Here is an 18,725-nt window from a genome sequence, read left to right as displayed (position 1 = left end):
TCTGATTTCTGGGGGCTCTGCCCCCTGGACCCCACGCCAAATAGTGTCCTGCTAGTGTCACAAATAATAAGGTATCAAAAATGCTCATCTGACCGTAATTAAACGCCTAAAACCCCTGAGCTTCTGGGGGCTCTGCCCCCTGGACCCAACCAAGAGCCCTTAGGCGGCCCCTCGATACTCATCTGACCGTAATTGAGTGCCTAAAACCCTTTAGATTCCGGGGCTCCGCCCCCTGAACCCCAAGCCAATTAGTGACCTGCCATTGTAACAATTAGGTATCAAAATAATGCTCATCTGACCGTAATTAAATGCCTAAACTCCTGAACTTCCGGGGCTCTGCCACCTGGACCCCGTCTAGGGCGCTAAGGCGGACCCCTGAATGCTAATCTGACCGTAAATTAAAACCTTAAACCCCTGAGCTTCCGGGGCGGACAAGGTATCAACATATGTTCATCTGACAGCAGGCGCGTAGCCAGGGGGGCGGTGGGGTGGTCCCCCAATAAACGCCGGCCAAAAAAGAGAGGAGTGTAAAGGAAGAGGACGTAGGAAGAAAAGGGAAAAGACAAAGAACATATTTGAAATTCAGACAAGGATTAAGAGTCGAGAACGGTACAACGAATGAAACGTCAAAGATTCCGCGCTGCGCGCGGGGGAGGGCAGGGGGAACTTAATTCAGACGAGGATAATTTTCGGGAACGGTACAACGAATCGTCTTCTTTCTATAATAATTTAATGAAACGTCGAAGCTTCCGCGCTTCGCGCGGAAGGGGGGGGGGGGGGAATTGATTTAGACAAGGATTAAGAGTCGAGAACGGTACGACGAATCTTCCTCTTTCTCTAATGATTTAATGAAAAGTAAAAGCTTCCGCGCTTCGCGCGGGTGGGGGGAACTAAATTATTTTCGTGAGCGGAACAACGAATCGTCTTCATTCTCTAAAAATTTAATGAAACGTCGAAGCGGGGGGGGGGGGGGAAACTGATTTTAGACAAGGATTAAAAGTCATAACGGTACAACGAATCGTCTTATTTCGCTAATGATTTAATGAAACGTAAAAGCTGCATTCAGACGAGGATTATTTTCGAGAACGGTACAACGAATCGTCTTCTTTCTCTAATGATTTAATGAAACGTACAAGCTTCCGCGCTTCGCGCGGGAGGGAGGAGGGAAAAACTGAATTCAGATGAGGATTAAGAGTCGAGAACGGTACAACGAATCGTCTTCTTCCTCTAATGATTTAATGAAGGGTAAAAGCTTCCGAGCTTTGCGCGGGAGAGGGGGATGAATTAAGACGAGGATTAAGAGTAAAAAACTGTACAACGAATCGTCTTCTTTTTCTAATGATTTAATGAAACGTAAAAGCTTCCGCGCTTCGCGCGGGAGGGGAAAAACTATTTTCAGACGAGTAGGCACGTACGGAAGGGAGGGGAGGGGGTTAGGGGGTTGACCCTCCCCCCTTCGGTTTTTTATGTGTGTATTTTGGAGCAACCCTCCCCCCTTTCTGTGATTTTTTTTTATTTTTTTATTTTTTTAAATAAAAAAAAAAAATGCCAATGGCTGGCTGACCTAAAAAAGTCGACTCTCACCCCCCCCCCCCCCAACGGAACAAAATGTCAAATTTTCAAATTTCGAGACCAAAAAAAAAAAAGTGTCCTTCCCCCCCCCCCCCCCCCCGCCCCGCTTATTTAGCGGCTGGCTGAGTCGTTACGATTTTTTTCGGACCCCCCCCCCCCCTCCAAAAAAAAAAGTGGCCCCCCCTAAGAAATCCTGGATCCGCGCCTGACCCCTACATTTCTTCAGCAAGATTTAACGAATACATAAACGTGTGTCTGATTAAGTAAAATGGCAATTAATTTCTATTTGTAATTTAACGACAGTTATGCAAGACTAGTTAACATTTAAAAACTGAATTCCATACAAAAAAGAAATGGATATTGTTTTTTATTTCTATAAATAAATGACTCATATGCAAGACTAGCAAAACTCCGATATTTGACATTTTTTTAAATATCTAAGTTAATTATTTCATTGTGTTTCTTTTTATTTACTGATTTAATTCTTATAAATGCCTGATCTGCAAGACTACGCAAAAAGTAGTTTCAATTTTGATTATTTCAATTTATAAAACCACATTTCTATTCCTTAAACATTTTAAACGACTGATGTGAAAGACTATTCGACGCACCCTTTCGAGAAAAGACCCCCCTCTTTTCTCGAAAGGGTGTGCTATGACGGTCCTCCATTTTCAACGCACCCTTTCGAGAAAAGCGGGGGGCCTTTTATCGAATGGGTGCGATGAACTCACCACACCGCGCCGCACCGCACCGCACCCTTTCGATGAAAGCCGTGTTGTGTGTACAAGCGTGTATACCTTGTACACTGTCGCTCATAAAGGTGGAATATTTTTTTTAATCCCAATTTATGGAATTATTTTAAAAATAATTTAAAAATAATAGATCTAGATAATAGTATACATTCTCAGATTTTATTGAATAATAATTTGCCAATGTGTGTTTTGCGTGACTGCTAAAGCATGTGTATGCTACTTTGCTTATCAACTAGGGGACCTATGACCTTAAGTCATAAATGACAGTAATGAGGATTAATGCCCCACAAAAGGGCACTAATATAGCACATCGACACGGTTTTGATCCTGGGGCCTCACAGTTACGAGGCCATTGCTGTGTCACTGAACCATGACTGTACGCAGCGGGGGCTAGGGTAGGGGGCAGTTTCCATAAATAAATTAACTGTGTGCCCATGTCTTGAGCCATAATGCATGGCCGTCCAGAGGATTTTTTAATGTTGGGGACCGGGGTAAAATGCAATAAATTATTGAAAATTTATTGCATTTTATTTTTATTTTTTTATTTATGGAAACTGCCCCGTACCCTAGCCCTCGCTGCGTACAGTCATGGTTCAGTGACACAGCAATGGCCTCGTAACTGTGAGGCCCCAGGATCAAAACCGTGTCGATGTGCTATATTAGTGCCCTTTTGTTGGGCATTAATCCTCATTACTGTCATTTATGACTTGAGGGCGTAGGTCTCCTATTTAATAAGCATAGTACACTTTGAAAAGGTTGGGCAATATTTTTTCAACACTTTGCCCAACGTTGTGCCAATAGTCAACCCAACCATCTATTGGGCAATATTTTGCCCAGTGGTATTGGTAAACGTAAATACCCTACTTCACACGTGCATAATTGTTTCGTATTTTGACCAAAATTTGGGCAAAGATATGACCCTTCAACTGCCCGACTACGGTAGCCCACTTATTGGGACAATCTTGACCAACTGTTGGGCAAAATACGAAAATATTGCCCAATAGATGGTTGGGTTGACTATTGGCAAAGTGTTGGAAAATATTGCCCAACTTTTTCACAGTGTAGCATACACATGCTTTAGCAGTCCCGCAAAACACACATTGGCAAATTATTATTCAATAAAATCTGAGAATGTATACTATTTTCTAGATCTATTATTTTTAAATAATTTTTAAAATGATTCCATAAAGTGGGGTGAAACTAAAATATTCCACCTTTATGAGCGACAGTGTATGTATGTCCATATAAAACATGTGACCGATCAGCTCACTTTACCGATGACCAATCAATTTAGATGATCTTAACACGCAAGGGGGATTTGCACCACGAGGCATATAAAGACAGTTTTATAATGTTTTAGTCAGATTCTTTTGAAGTTAGTGATAAAATATAACAGCAAATAATCATTTAACACCTCTAGGTAACTGATCAAATAATATGACGAGTCCCCCTTACGTGTTTACATCATAAACATTCTCATATAGAGGGGTAAACGGATCACGAGGAGTATATTCCTCGTGGTGTAAGTCCCCTTCTATGGGGAATTTGATTATCTTAACACGTAAGGGGGACTGGCACCATGGGGAATATATAGACAGTTTTATAGTGTTTTTTAATTAGATTCTTTTGATTTTATTTTTAGTGATAATCTATGACAGCAATTATTGATGTAACAACTCTAGATACCTGCCTGAAAGTGGCAGAGTGGTCTTGAAGAGGAGGGAAATGAGGGGTAGATGAACATCAACGGGTTAATCTCCGTCTCGTATTAATTTTGGAGGGGGACTCGGATCACGAGGAAAATATTCCTAGTGGTGTACGTCCCCTCCTATGGGAAATTTGATTATCTTAACACGCAAGGGGGACTCGCACCACAAAGGATTTATAGACAGTTTTATATACCTCACTTAAGAAATCCAGCCATCTGATTGGTCGAAATTGCATTCATGCACGCCTCGGGGCAATAGCACAATTCTAACCTTCCCTTGAGCGTATAAAAACAACTATTTCTCTCAAAGCAGTCATAATAATAATAATAATAATAATAGCCTAATAGTCCACTCCAAATTTTATTAAACCGAAACGGAAATTCTTTTTGCCCAATTGATAAAGTGTTTTTCTTAATAGGCCTACTAAATAAATTGGCGTGACTAAATAAAGCAATACTATCATTTAAAACAAAATATAATAGAAAGTATTATATACCTCACTTAAGAAATCTAGCCATCTGATTGGTCGAAATTGCATTCATACACTTTAACTATTCCTGTAAAATTCCCGGTAAAATTCCAAACCCATGTAATAGTTTCTCTCTATTTCTCTCAAAGCAGTCATAATAATAATAATAATAATAATAGCCTAATAGTCCACTCCAAATTTTATTAAACCGAAACGGAAATTCTTTTTGCCCAATTGATAAAGTGTTTTTCTTAATAGGCCTACTAAATAAATTGGCGTGACTAAATAAAGCAATACTATCATTTAAAACAAAATATAATAGAAAGTATTATATACCTCACTTAAGAAATCTAGCCATCTGATTGGTCGAAATTGCATTCATACACTTTAACTATTCCTGTTCCCGGTAAAATTCCAAACCCATGTAATAGTTTCTCTCTATTTCTCTCAAAGCAGTCATAATAATAATAATAATAATAATAGCCTAATAGTCCACTCCAAATTTTATTAAACCGAAACGGAAATTCTTTTTGCCCAATTGATAAAGTGTTTTTCTTAATAGGCCTACTAAATAAATTGGCGTGACTAAATAAAGCAATACTATCATTTAAAACAAAATATAATAGAAAGTATTATATACCTCACTTAAGAAATCTAGCCATCTGATTGGTCGAAATTGCATTCATAAACTTTAACTATTCCTGTAAAATTCCCGGTAAAATTCCAAACCCATGTAATAGTTTTAAAAAATAGTTCTAAAATCCCAGTAACCATGGTTACGCATAGGTTTACATGTTAAAAAATGGTTTGAGCGATCGAGGATACCGTACGTGTGCGAAGAATTGGTCGGTATTTTCATACAAGACAAGACAATTCCAAACAAGACAAAAATGGCTAAAGAAACTCTCCCAAGATTTCAACTTATCAAATGCAAGACTCGCTGACAGCAAGAACAACAAAAAGGGTACGTGAAATTATCCATAAACATGTTCGTTTAGTTGCTGAAATGGAGTACCAGCATAGACGCTAGACGTAGACGAAAATAGATCTAGTAGTAGTCAGGGTGTCTGATCGCGCACCCGATGTTGTGTGCTGAAATTCTTCCCATAGAGATTGCACGCAATGCAGTCTCTATGCAGTCTACGTGCATTGCGCGACCATGCAAAAAAAAGTCAAGTTTTTTTTTCAATTCGAGATTCAAACCTCTATTTGTTGTGATCCTGAAGGTGATACTCAATAAGTGAGGTTTCATATGAAAGCGCAGGTTCTTCTCCATATTTCCCACAGGGCCGGCCCACCCCCAAAATTGTGAAAATATATTGCTTAGACTAGAATCTAGATCTAGTCTACTCTCAAAGATACACTCATAAAAACAACCGTGCAGATAAACTAGCGAAAGGCCAAGGTGGTGTAATTAGTTGACTCTTTTGTTTTCGGCATATAAAAGTATTAATGACTGCTTTAATATTCTAGAAATAGTTGTTTTTATACGCTCTCGGGAAGGTTACAAATGGGCTATTGCCCTCGGCACGCCTCGGGCAATAGCACAATTATAACCTTCCCTTGAGCGTATAAAAACAACTATTTCTCTCAAATCAGTCATTAATACTTTAATATTTCGTCTTCAATGACAGTTAAAGGCATGATGAAATTAATCAATATAATATTCATTCAGCCTAATCAATGCTTGACTAAATAAACGTAAATCATAGTTTGCTTTATTTAGTGAAGGACTTTTATAGGCGTAATAGATAACAATTGGCTTGACTAAATAAAGTTATAATCCATTAAACATGCGCTTTGGTGGATACAATTTTGAAAGTTAGGAAATGTTTTTTTCAGAGTAAAAAGTATCCTTGGATCAGAGTCCCTGGGGACTTGTATCACGATAATGCCGATAATACTCACCGATGATCAGATTCCAAGTAAAGTTTATTATAAAGAACAGATTCCGACGTTCAGAAATGATTTTCGGTGACTGATGTGATCATTCACAACGGAAAGGCCAGCACCCAAACAAATAACAGTTCCTCTCTCAGCTCTCTTTGGCCCGAATCACAAAGGAGGTTTAGATTTGACCCATGGTTTAAACCCTCATTTACATAATCCATGGTTTAAAAATTAGCGCAAAAAAAACGTACCTTGCCCTACACGCGTCTAATATTGGCTCTCTGACTTGTGTCACGCTTATTTTGCGCTTATTTTAAAGCATGGGTTATTTAAATGAGGGTATAAACCATGGGTTAAATCTAAACCTCCTTTGTGATTTTGGGTATATATGTTCATGTGACCTTTGGAAAAGTTCGTTCCCGATTTCGGCGCATGCGCAGTATGCAATTACAAACTCGCTTATTAGGGCCTTTGTAGAATAATTTTATTTGTAAAAATTGCAAATCGAAGTAAGGGTATGAATAATTTAGTTCTTAACCGTATATGACCAAGTGCATTATTCTTTGCTAACGCTCACTTGTTAGTATTAAAAGAAAAACAAGAGACAATTTCTAAGCCAATCACTTAATTTGGATTCTGTTTGATTGTCTTCTAATAGTAAGACTTGACACCAAATACAAGCCTGTATATAAAGACAGCTCAAGGGAGACAAGGAAAATAGTCTTTAAAGGCAGGTGGTCTTTCAAGACAGGTGGTTATCTAAGCAGGTTTCACTGTACTTTAATAATAACAACTAACCTGGCGGCCCTTGGATGAGAGAGAAGGTGTTTGTGAGGGCCATCTTGAGGGCTTCTGACTGCGTTTTATTGGGTGGGTGCAGTTCAGTCCCCTGTACATGGAGGTCTCTCACCTTCCCACCTTCCTTCAGCGCGATCCTGGTGATCTCATCTTTGGAAAAAGGAAACAAATACAATTTGGCAAGAGCAGGCTACAATCACCCATTGACTATCATCGAAGCCAGCGATAAGCCTAATGAAAAATACATAAATGAAATTGTATCTAACAGGGTATGAGTATTAGTTCAATACGTAGGACTGGGTACAATTTTTATTTCAAGATAGTTTGAAATTCAGCTGCGACGACCCAGGTATTTTCAATAAAATATTTCTGCTATACAGAAGGTCCCTCACGTCCTCTTCCCAATTAAAGACCCTACCCAATGAAAATACAACTGTATATCAATGGAAAGCTGGACGAACTTATAAAACAAAAAGGAAAGTACAAAATGTTTCCCCTTTCAGTATTGCACAAAAACCAAAGTAAAACCTCATTTTCTGCATACCTCTAAATTACAGGTCAACAGGGGTCAAATTTGCTGCAGTTGAAGTGGACATTCAAAGAAAATCACAAATATGTCAAATAATGTATTACTAGAAACTGGTAAGGTTTAGGTCAACTAAATATATGGTGATCTATAAAAATACAAAACCACCTGCATAGCATCTGTGATATATACGAGAGATTCGCCACTGAGAAAAATAAAAATGCTTTAATGACGTAACATAATGCACCAATACTGCCCAAGTAGACGACATCCCATAAAGAATAAACATAATTGCAGTGCTATTATTCCTTAAATTATAATGAGTTTAGTGTATATAAATGTGATGGCATTTCACACCATTCGAAAGGGGATATGAAACCGATTCTGATAACTAAAATCTTTTGTTTGTAAATACACAGGATAGGAATAATTAACAATCAAAGAAACCAGACTTTCAAAATTGAAAAAAATCTGGGATGATAGCATGGAAGGCATTTGTTCCCTCTTGAAACGCCGAAAATACCGCGGTGTATGCAGCTGAAAATACAATGGCGTCTTATTTTGTTTACAAGCGACAGATTCCTTTATTTTTTTGTCGCTGCAGTTTTCATAAAAATAATACCATGCGCGGGGTTTAGAGGCAATAGATTAAACATTTAGCCTGACGGTAGTGAAGTAAGAGAAGGAAATGACGAGGGGATGACAAAACAGGCACTGTAAATGTATAAGATGTCATGGGACATCATCTGCTTGTGCAAATCATGCCCAACCTGTGATGACACACATCTCAGCAGCGTTCGGAGAGCTCTTCAGGTGCTATGCCAGGGTTGTATTTAAGCGTTTTGTAATTGATAATAATCATTATACTTCAAATGTTTCCAAGCATTGAATTTTGATAACCTTGTCTAATCAAAGTTTCCCCTTTGCAATAAATGTGGACCCATTCGGCTCATCTATATAGCTGAGGCAAGGAGCTGTGCTTCATTAATGCAAAGTTATGATGATTATGCGTACTTCACTTAAGATGTCATCAAGTCAATAGCTAATTTTCAGTTTGACAACTTCTCATTTTCAATGCTTTAGACTTCAGCTTTAGTTTTCAGAAAGCTGTTACTCCTCTGACAGACACGTAAGTAGCACATAATTGATATTATACAATAGGCTTGTGGATGCACCATGTGAGAGAGAGGGAGGATTGAGGAGTCCTGAAAAGGACTCTCGGTAATCTTTCTTGAGGGTGTGTAGTCCTGAAAAGGACTGTTGGTGTAGTCTATGGATTACACGATTTCCGTTGATATACAATTCATCTATTTCATATTTCGATTCCGATTTTACACTTTAACTACCATAAATCTCTGTGTATAAGACACACTCTTTTTCCCGCCGTAAAAATATGAAAGTCAGGGGTGGCCTTATAGCCAGGTACAGGATCTTTTGAGTCCTCAAAATGCTACTTTTTAAGTGGTGTCCGACCATCTATGTGTCTCAACATGAATTTCATTATGCGAATAAAGAATACTGGGCAACACTCACCCTGAAAGAGCACCAGCATGGCACCGTGAGTAAAAAAAAGTGTCTCCCAGCTAACTCACACATGGGATGTCGACTCACCACTCGAAAACTAGAACCAAACTAGCCTATGCAGAATTTCTGTTTGTACTCGGAGGAAAATTTGTCTGTCATCTCTAAGTTTAAAAACAACATTTTTTACTGTTATTTGTGACAAGTTCACAGGCACAAATCGGCGCCTCGTAATAAAATGAAGGTCCTTCCCTGCATGGCTTGCTGCCTACAGAGGCACAAAAACTAAAAAACAAAAAATTATTATGTCTTGGCAATATGATTTATCGTAGCGATTGCTATGCAGTATGGCGACCATCCAATACTTCCTGTGAAAGACGGAAAAGTATCAAGTATTCTCCTAATGGAAGTAAATTTTTCATGGAACACTGATGTGGTGTGATGTGTTGTGATGTGTTGTTATGACTTAAAAATCACTATTTGGCAACTTTGTGTGAGTAAAATCACCAAAAAAGGCTATTAAAAAGTGATATGGTGTAATATTAAAGCCCTAACAAAATTGTGCTTCAAAAAGGTAAAAATCTTTGAGTGACCGGTTTTACTACTCGTTTTTCCCAATAGACTGCATGTAGTTTTAGGAAAACTTTAGGAAAACGCACAAATTTGGTTTCGCTTTCCAATCATAAATATCTTGGTAATCAGACAGGCGTCGGCTTGTACAAGTCATGGGTTTCCTGCCTGACCTAAAGGTTTATAATTATCATTGCAGCATGAGCTAAATCCAGGATTTTGTTTCATAATCTGAAATAAAGTTACTGGATTCCTTTAAACATAAGAGTGCGTCTTATACACAGTGATTTACGGTACTTTACATGGTGGGAAACTTAACTTTAGGTAAAGTGTACGTTACAGGGTTACACTATGTCATTCTTTCAAAGGAACAAGACCCCTTACAAAGGGTAGTATCTCACGCCTTTCTTAAGGCTCTTTATTCCTTTGAAAAACAACTGCTTGCGTAACCCTGATTTTTGTTTCACCTACAGTAAATACATGTACTTTATACACACAACTACAAACAAAACAACACTAAACATTCAAAAGGACAACTCAAACAAATTTGTAAGATGTCTCAAGCACCATCTGCATTAAGAAAACCCTGATAAAAATCTATCATTTGTAGTGCTGGTGTGAAACAAAAATTATGAATGCCTCCCTTGGAGGAGGGAACATATTTACTTTGACTGTAATGGCTCAGTGGTAGAGCAATGGTCTTGTAACCGCGAGGTCCCGCCTTCAAAACCATATTAATGAGCTATTGCCCTTTTGTAAGGCATAAATCCTCATTACCAATTCCCTTGGAGAGGACTTATTACTTACATGCATATACATGCTTTCTTAGCAGTCAGGTAAAACAATCATTGATCATTCTAAGAAGAAAGACTTACTTGGGTTGAAGACTCCATCATCAGCTTTGCATGGCTTGCGGAGGCAGATATTGCGGATGAGAGGGGTCGTGTCTTGGAGCCGCCTCACAGCATATTCTACACGCCTACAGGTGTCAAAACAAAACAAAATATTCATCTTTTGATACAGATTACAAGAAGAACAGAATGAAATCACACCAGCGAATTCTGAGTTTTAGATGACTGGGGAAAATGCTTATTATACCACAATAAAATCATACAATTGGTTCAAGATGGCAACTCATATAAGTGCTAATTCTAAGATGCGGATTTTCATTCACATTACTCTTTAAAGATATCAGTTAACAAACTACATTGAGTACAATCTACTTGCTTTAAGCTCAAAAGGGAAATATGGGGAGCAATATCTTAAAGCTACAACATTTGCCCCTTGGAGAACTTTATCAAAGTCTTCCATCCAGTAATACTTCTGAGAGACTTACACCTGTATAAACCTATAAAACCTATCTACATGTATTTCATATCAGCCAAGTTCAACAAGTTTTTTTTCTGCCCATAACGGGAATGGGAATATGTGGACTACACCAAGTACATTTAACAGGTATGTTTATCAATAAATTGTCCCTTTGCTCATTTCAATGATATTCATATTGCCTTCAAATCTAAGAGCCAATCAAATGTGTTCAACAATTTAACAACAATTATTTGGGAAGGGGAAGCACTTCTTCTTTGCTCAATTGTTGTTGTTGATCTATGAAAGTAAGTAATTGTCCTTACAAGTCTGGAATTGTCTTGGGGATGATTTCAATGGTACAGGAGATCTCCTTTCCTTCAAGTTGGTAGAGCAGTGCATCCTCTGGGAACGGTAGGGAGGTGGTGTGGAGCTGGAAGGTGACGGTCGTCAGCCGGGTCTTCTTGTCAGTCTGGGCGTCTGTGGTGTACCCATGGGCTACAAAGGTCTGCTCAGTCCATGCCAGGCGATTGTAAGGCCCTTTCGTCTCTTTGTGCTTGGAACTACTGTCCAAGTCACGCATCTTGAGCAGGTTTCGGGTATGGACACGGAGATTCCTGTAGCGGACGCAGATGAAGTCTAACTCCTGGTCCTCATCGTCTTCCTTACTCTTGTCCTTGTTTCTTGCCCGCCAATTCATGCGAATGAATCGTTGCTTAATGAAGGGAACGGAAAGATTGAAGTAACCCTGGTACTTGTTGCCTTTTAATTTCTGCCAGGTGATCGCTACGTTGTGGATGGTGATGGTGTCATCAGAGGTGACAGCACTGTGAACACTGATCATTGACAGGATGGGGAGCCAGGATTTCTGGTAAGCAGCAATAGACTTCTCCTTCCCCGGAATCTTGGTGGCAACGTCTGTAAAGCAAAGCACTGGTTGCTCACGGTGCTCTGCACACACATCCAATTGTGGTGTCATATTGAAGAGCTGGATATGGGGAGTCAGGACACCTTTGAACAGACGAGCATGCAACTGGACCTGGTTGACATCACCTTTCTTGAAGGAGCGGCAGAATTCAATGAAATGCTGCTGCTTTCCCATCATGTCCACGTATTCACACGTCGCCTCAATTGAGGACTGCTCAGTTAACCGCCTCATTGGATCCAGGTGCTGACAAAGCTCCTGCCCTCCAGAATTGATGGTTGACTTAATGGCTCTCCTGATGGACTCGTAATTTCCAGTTTTCACGCTTTCGCAGATATCTTTCCAGTTGTCCTCTTGGATATTCACAATTTGGCGGCCATTGTCCAGTTCTATGGCATTTTGTCTGTGTCCATGCCTCTGTTGTCCTTCTAGGTTTACGTCATAGATTCTCGACTTCCATGCTAGGTCAACAGATTCAGACGCAGCAGTAGTCTCTGGTCTCTTTGAGGGCTTGAGAATATTGAAACCCAGCTTACTCTGTGTTGGTAGAATGTATGGCCTATGTGGGAAGAGCAGCTTCAAACCAGAATCTGAGAAACTCTCCACAAATGTCAGCAGCTGCAGAGGAGCTTCCTTCAACTTTAGAGCTAGCTGGAGAGACTTGCTTTCCTTTGAGAAGCGTTGGGAATGCACAGCTCGGCTAGAACAATTGTGGGTTATGTTGGCCAGCTCTCTTGCTTCATAGGGACATGGTAGACCTTCTAAGCTTGCGATCAGCATCCGGTGTACCACAAGATCGATGAACCTGCGGATAGGCGATGTGAAATGGACATATGCTTTAAGCTTCAAAGAGAAGTGCGCCCTCTGTTCAGGTCCTTGCTGGTCTCCTGAGTTCACATACTCTGACCGCTCCATAATCCGATGAAACTGAGACAAGGCTACAGCTTGAAGAGGATGGTTTGGATCCATGCATACCATGTTGATGACTTTATCCAATGCCTTCTGAGTATTTTCACTGGAGGCCTGAACAATTTCCTCCCAGACTGGCTTGGTCAAAGGAAGCATTGGGTTGTCCTCAGTATCCTGGTCGACATCTTCATCCTGATCCTGATTCACAGTAGCAGTCAGCAATAAACTGTTGCGGACACCATCCTTGTGTGTCTTCCTCCATTCTTCAATTTTGTCTAGAGGTGGTGCTAGTTGCCTCCTGAGGGGAGTACTATCTGCATACTTCAACAGTAGACGGTCTACGACAATTTCGTTGGCAAGAACCATCATCTCTTCAATCAAGCTGTGAGCAAGTGGATCCTGAACCTCTCCATTATCATCCTCTGCATTGTAGACACATTTCTTATCTCCTAGACGAAGAGCTCGTCTCAAACATGCCAGATTGTGCAGGCAGCGGATTGGTTCAGCAACATCCTCTAAACCATCGGGATATTCTCCGTGGATGATCTCTTCTGCCTGATGGTAGGAGAGTTTATGGCAGGAACTAATGATTGTACGGAAAACCTTTGGTGCCTCAGCAAGTGTTCCGTCAGAGTTGAGCACCACCAACAAGGACAAAGCCAACCTGTCCTTATTAGGAAGGAGACTGCAGAGGTCAGTGCCTAGCTTCCTGGGGAGCATGTGGATGGGTTTATCATGGAAGGACGGATAGAAAGATGTTGAACGAATCCTTGCTTCTTCATCGAGGTCACTCCCTTTTGGAACAAAGTAGGAGACATCAGCTATGTGGATTCCCACCCTAAAGCGATCTCCGTCAATGGGCTCCATGCTGACTGCATCATCCAGATCTTCTGAACCGGGAGGGTCGATAGTGAAGATCTTCATGTTTCTGAGATCTACTCTTTTTTCCAGTTCAGCCTTAGGAATTTCCCACCCTGCAGGAAAGTTCTCTCTGAGGTAAGCATTAACAGAGTCCTTGAACCTGTCTTTCACATTGTGAATCAGCTTGAGGATGTGCAGTCCTTGCCTAGGTGTGGTGCCTGGCTCCAGTTCTTCAATGACTACTCCCAGTGGGTAGGGAGTCTTGGTGTTCCACTTCCAGAAACGAACAACAAAAAGCTTATGCGGGCGTTCTTTGTTCGTGACATACACGTCTCTTTCCGGCTTGAAGCGACCCTGCGTCTTAGCAACTACACGAGAGATGGTGTGGATTGTGACTTTTGTCACATTCCTGTCTCTTGGCTCTCCAGCTTTGTCTTCTGTCTTTGTAATGAAGAGCTTTGGGAATGTACGGTCCACAGGCACCATCAGGTTGTTGCTGAAGGGGTCAAGGGTACACACAAGTTTGCGTAGATATGGATCAGAATCTCTCTTCAGAATGTGAACAACCTTCCCATAGATTCTCTTATCTTCTTCCACCTTCACAGTCACATGAACTCCTTCTAATTCTTCTGTGCCTTCCCTGATCTCTATGATTTCTACCACAACCTCATCATTGTCCAATGCTTGTCCTCTACGTTTTTTGCTGGTGATGGATATGACTTCAGATGCTTCACGTTCATGAGGGATTGCATGTGTTGCGCCCCTCATATCATATCTGAAGGTGCAGACCTTGAATTTTTCAGGTTCTGTAACTGTCTTTTCCAGGTAATCATCTTCTGTCTTCTCTTCTGGTGAACCATGCGCTTCATCTTCATCTGAATCGTAATCTTCCGCTTGGCTTAGCGCACTCTGTGGCATGTACCTTGGCAGCAGAGCAATTCGACCATCCCTTTCCACCATACGGTAGCTTGACATATCCAATTCTGGCTCAGATGGCTGAGCACTCATCGGAGCTGGAGGCTGCTTAGTGGGTAGTGTCTGAGGAGGTTTCTTCACTGATTCTCTTTGTCCTTTAAGTTGACTGGCCCCAGCCATTTGAGGGGCATGTCTTGACTGGTATGCTGAAACTGGTTTACCTCGCTGTAGTATCTGAGGTGGAGGTGTTGCTTCTGGTTCTGGCGATGTTTCTGGTTCAGGTTCTGTACCCTCACTAGATTCTAGACTCTCACTAGGTTCAACCCATATGTTCATCTCCTTTTGATAGTCCACTTTCATTTGTAGACGGAGCTCTTCCAGAATATCATCATCTTGAATGTCCTCAAATTCATCTTCCCCTTCTGATTCATACAAGGTGCTCTTAATGTGGGTATGCACATGATTCACCTCAGGTAGTTCTGGGAATTCATCACTGTTCAGCCTCCGATATCCTTGGGCTGCTCCCGCTGACATGACAGATTGAGTCTTCCGTGTAGCTGCTTGTGGTGTTGTGGATGATGCTCCCTTGCGCGGTTGAAAAGTGGCAGCGGTGGGATTATGCCTTTTCTTTGCAGCCGCTATCTCCTCCTGAATCATATCCACAGTCATCTCTGGTGGCATGATGCTATTGTTCTTTTGACATTCCTTCACGTACCGCACCCAGGTCATTTGACAGGCTCCGACGGAGCAGAGTGCGACTGGGTCCCCTACAACAAAGATCAGTGACTTGGCACGGGTGAACGCCGTATTGAGGAGGCGCTCCTCTGACAAGAAAGCATAGTAGAACTCATTCTCTTGTTGATTTCTGGGTGCTTGTGGAATGATGTGAGCCTTGTTGACAGTCTCTCTGGTATGGACTGTACTTATGACGACAGCCCGGAACTGCCTTCCTGCAATTGAAAACAAACATGAATCCTGCATTTGACTGCAGGAACTTTGCAAGCCTGAAATCAAAAGTTTTCAATAATACACTTCGTTGTGAAACAATACAACTATGAAACAAAACTGTACATGTTTATCTTTTCCCGCAGAAGGTAAATGGATCTACGTATTTCCAAAATCCTGCCATTATTGTCATACAAATAAGAATAAAAGACTCTTTCTCAATGAAGCATTCAGAGCACTGCTAAACCATTTTGATGAATTACATGCAAATTCTAAAACAGGAAGCCAAAAAGCCTAAATGTACATGTACATGTATGTGTGTCCCATGTGTCGACCAGCATACAGAACTTTATCCTTCTCTCATAATAGTCAATTTTCTTGTAATGTTGAACCTTAATAAAAGGATGTTGATGACTTCCTCCTGAAGATTGTGTTCATAAAACAAAGTTATGTTTTTGTCAAATCAAGATAATCAAAACTAGCTTGTGGGAAATAGGTTTCAAATTTTCCATTGCTATGTAATAAACGGACATGTCTCTATTGTATGATATATAAATAATATCATTGCCTTTTATAATAATACAAGTTATCATATGGCACTACCACCATTCAAAACTTTCTAGTAAACATACGTTTCTTTTAATGTTTTTTTTAAATTGCTGATATAATCTCCCTCACCTTGCACATTCTGTACAGTGTCCACAGTGATCTGTCTCAAACCTCTGCGCCTCAGCTCTTTGCGTATCAGGTGCACCTACAAAAAGAGCATACAAAAGAAGCACCTCCTATAACTTTTTACAATGAAAGCATTGTCATTTTTCTTTCACATTTAAATTCCACATTCTTAGCTCAGAAGTACATTTTGATCGATCATCAAAACCATATTACTTGTAAAGACAGCAACACATAGACACAATAACACACTTGTCAAATACAGCAGCACAGAGAAGCAATAAAACATTTAGTGCTTCAAGATGAGGTTTGTGCATGGATGACTTTCAATACATTATTTAACAGGGATGCCAGTAGCAAATGACTCCAGGGCCTGAAATTTTGAAGAGGGTTAACACAATGTGCGCGAAGCGCTCATCATGAACACAAAGCCTTAGGACCCTGGAAGCTCTGGGGTTCTAGATGCTTTCTGATGCAATCTGATCCTATTCTAGGGATCTTTTTTTTAAATCAATTTAAATGACCATTATCTTGGATTAGATATTATTAATATAATATGGACTGGCCTTGAGGGAGATACAACATATATTTCCCAAACTAGACTCATATTGCCCCGAGTCAAAGACGAGGGCAATATTGGTCTTGTGAAGGCAATATTATGTGGTATCTCCCAAAAGTTAAGCTAGTCAATATTGTTATTGTTATCTAATACGTACGTGTTAGCAAATACGTACATGATTATCATAAAACGCCATGATTCAAGATTATCATAAATCGCAATTGACTCATAATTATGCTACTTTAGTTATGACGCATAACATTTCTATTGTTATCATTTCTTTTTCTTTTCTTCAAACATATAGCTCCGTTTAGTCTTATTTGACAACGCCCCCTATCGTCAGAGTCCAGCAGCCTATAAACATGTTAGCCTATGGCCTTTTACACACACAAAAAGACGTTAAAAATTCATTTTATGTTTAAACGAAAAGCACATCCACCCCGACGTACGTTATCACTAGCTCTTTCATTTGAACCCTCATGTCCCATTGACTTTTGAAAGTTCACCCACCGTAATTTGGTCAAAATAGGTCGCCAGCTCGCCATTGCCTATATAACACATGTGCATCAATTCGAACTTTGGACGCAATTTACCACTCGACTGTAAGGTTATAAGTCAAGCACACGAAGGATAACAAGCATGAATTATCATAGATCAGTTCTGATTTGTTCATTATGTCCATTTCAGCCAACTCCCCCCCCCCCCCCCCCCCACCGTAAATTTTCCATTTAGTATAGGCAACCGTAATTTGGTCAAAATAGGTCGCCAGCTCGCCATTGCCTATATAACGCATGTGCATCAATTCGAACTTTGGACGCAATTTACCACTCGATTGTAAGGTTATAAGTCAAGCACACGAAGGATAACAAGCATGTATTATCATAGATCAGTTCTGATTTGTTCATTATGTCCATTTCAAACAACTCCCCCCCCCCCCCCCCACCGTAAATTTTCCATTTAGTATAGGCAACCGTAATTTGGTCAAAATAGGTCGCCAGCTCGCCATTGCCTATATAACACATGTGCATCAATTCGAACTTTGGACGCAATTTACCACTCGATTGTAAGGTTATAAGTCAAGCACACGAAAGATAACAAGCATGTATTATCATAGATCAGTTCTGATTTGTTCATTATGTCTATTTCAACCAACTCCCCCCCCCCCCCACCGTAAATTTTCCATTTAGTATAGGCAAGCATTTTGCCGAGGTAAGCAAAAACATGAATATTCATGAACGCCATGGACTATTCGATTATTAACAGAGGGTGAAATTGTGCACATCAAACTCCCCTACTTTCAGTCAAGTATTTCATTGTATTATGTAGTTAAGTAGGTTTATTTTACTAACTGTTTAATTATCAGATATTAAAGGTAAATACCAGTATCGGAAACGCCCCAATTTCAAAAAAATGAAATGGAAGCTCTCATTACCAATCATGTGAAAGAATATGTTTTGACTAATACATGATGATAAAAAATTTGCCGGGAAACCGCCTACTAACTCATATATTTGGTAAATTTGTTTCTCTCATGGTCTGTGAGAGATATAGGGTAGTCCCATATACATCTTTCTGTGTATAGTGCTTGTAACTTTACGAAGAATGGGCCACATTTCTTATCATTTTGATGATTCCAGAACCTTGCAGATGCTAGATGCTAGATGATCAACCTTTTCTGATCGATTCCACAACGTTTCTTTCACAATGCAATCGCATGACCATAACTGGTCTTTACCTTTAATGATAGTTTAAAGATATGGAAAAGGTTCTTGTATTTTATATTTAGCAAAGCAATCTCACATACAACATCACTATCAAGTGTCGTCT

The 18,725-nt window shown here is 40.1% G+C and overlaps 1 protein-coding gene across 1 annotated transcript in view; it reads right to left on the bottom strand.

Moving 5' to 3' along the window:
• The window catches only part of LOC586045 (helicase with zinc finger domain 2), a 60,657-nt gene that overhangs the window by 30,084 nt on the left and 11,848 nt on the right, over positions 1–18,725 (bottom strand). Inside the window, exons 3-6 of the mRNA XM_030974518.1 lie at positions 16,346–16,421; positions 11,439–15,672; positions 10,683–10,786; positions 7,191–7,340 (exon numbers count right to left, since the gene is read on the bottom strand). Coding sequence (XP_030830378.1) covers positions 7,191–7,340; positions 10,683–10,786; positions 11,439–15,672; positions 16,346–16,421 — 4,564 coding nt within the window. The remainder of the gene's footprint in view (positions 1–7,190; positions 7,341–10,682; positions 10,787–11,438; positions 15,673–16,345; positions 16,422–18,725) is intronic.

The sequence above is a fragment of the Strongylocentrotus purpuratus genome, unplaced genomic scaffold (assembly GCF_000002235.5).
Source record: "Strongylocentrotus purpuratus isolate Spur 01 unplaced genomic scaffold, Spur_5.0 spur5_scaffold_7, whole genome shotgun sequence".
NCBI classification, from domain to species: Eukaryota; Metazoa; Echinodermata; class Echinoidea; order Camarodonta; family Strongylocentrotidae; genus Strongylocentrotus; species Strongylocentrotus purpuratus.
Note: the sequence above shows the minus strand (reverse complement) of the source record. Positions and strands in the feature narration are given on the sequence as shown.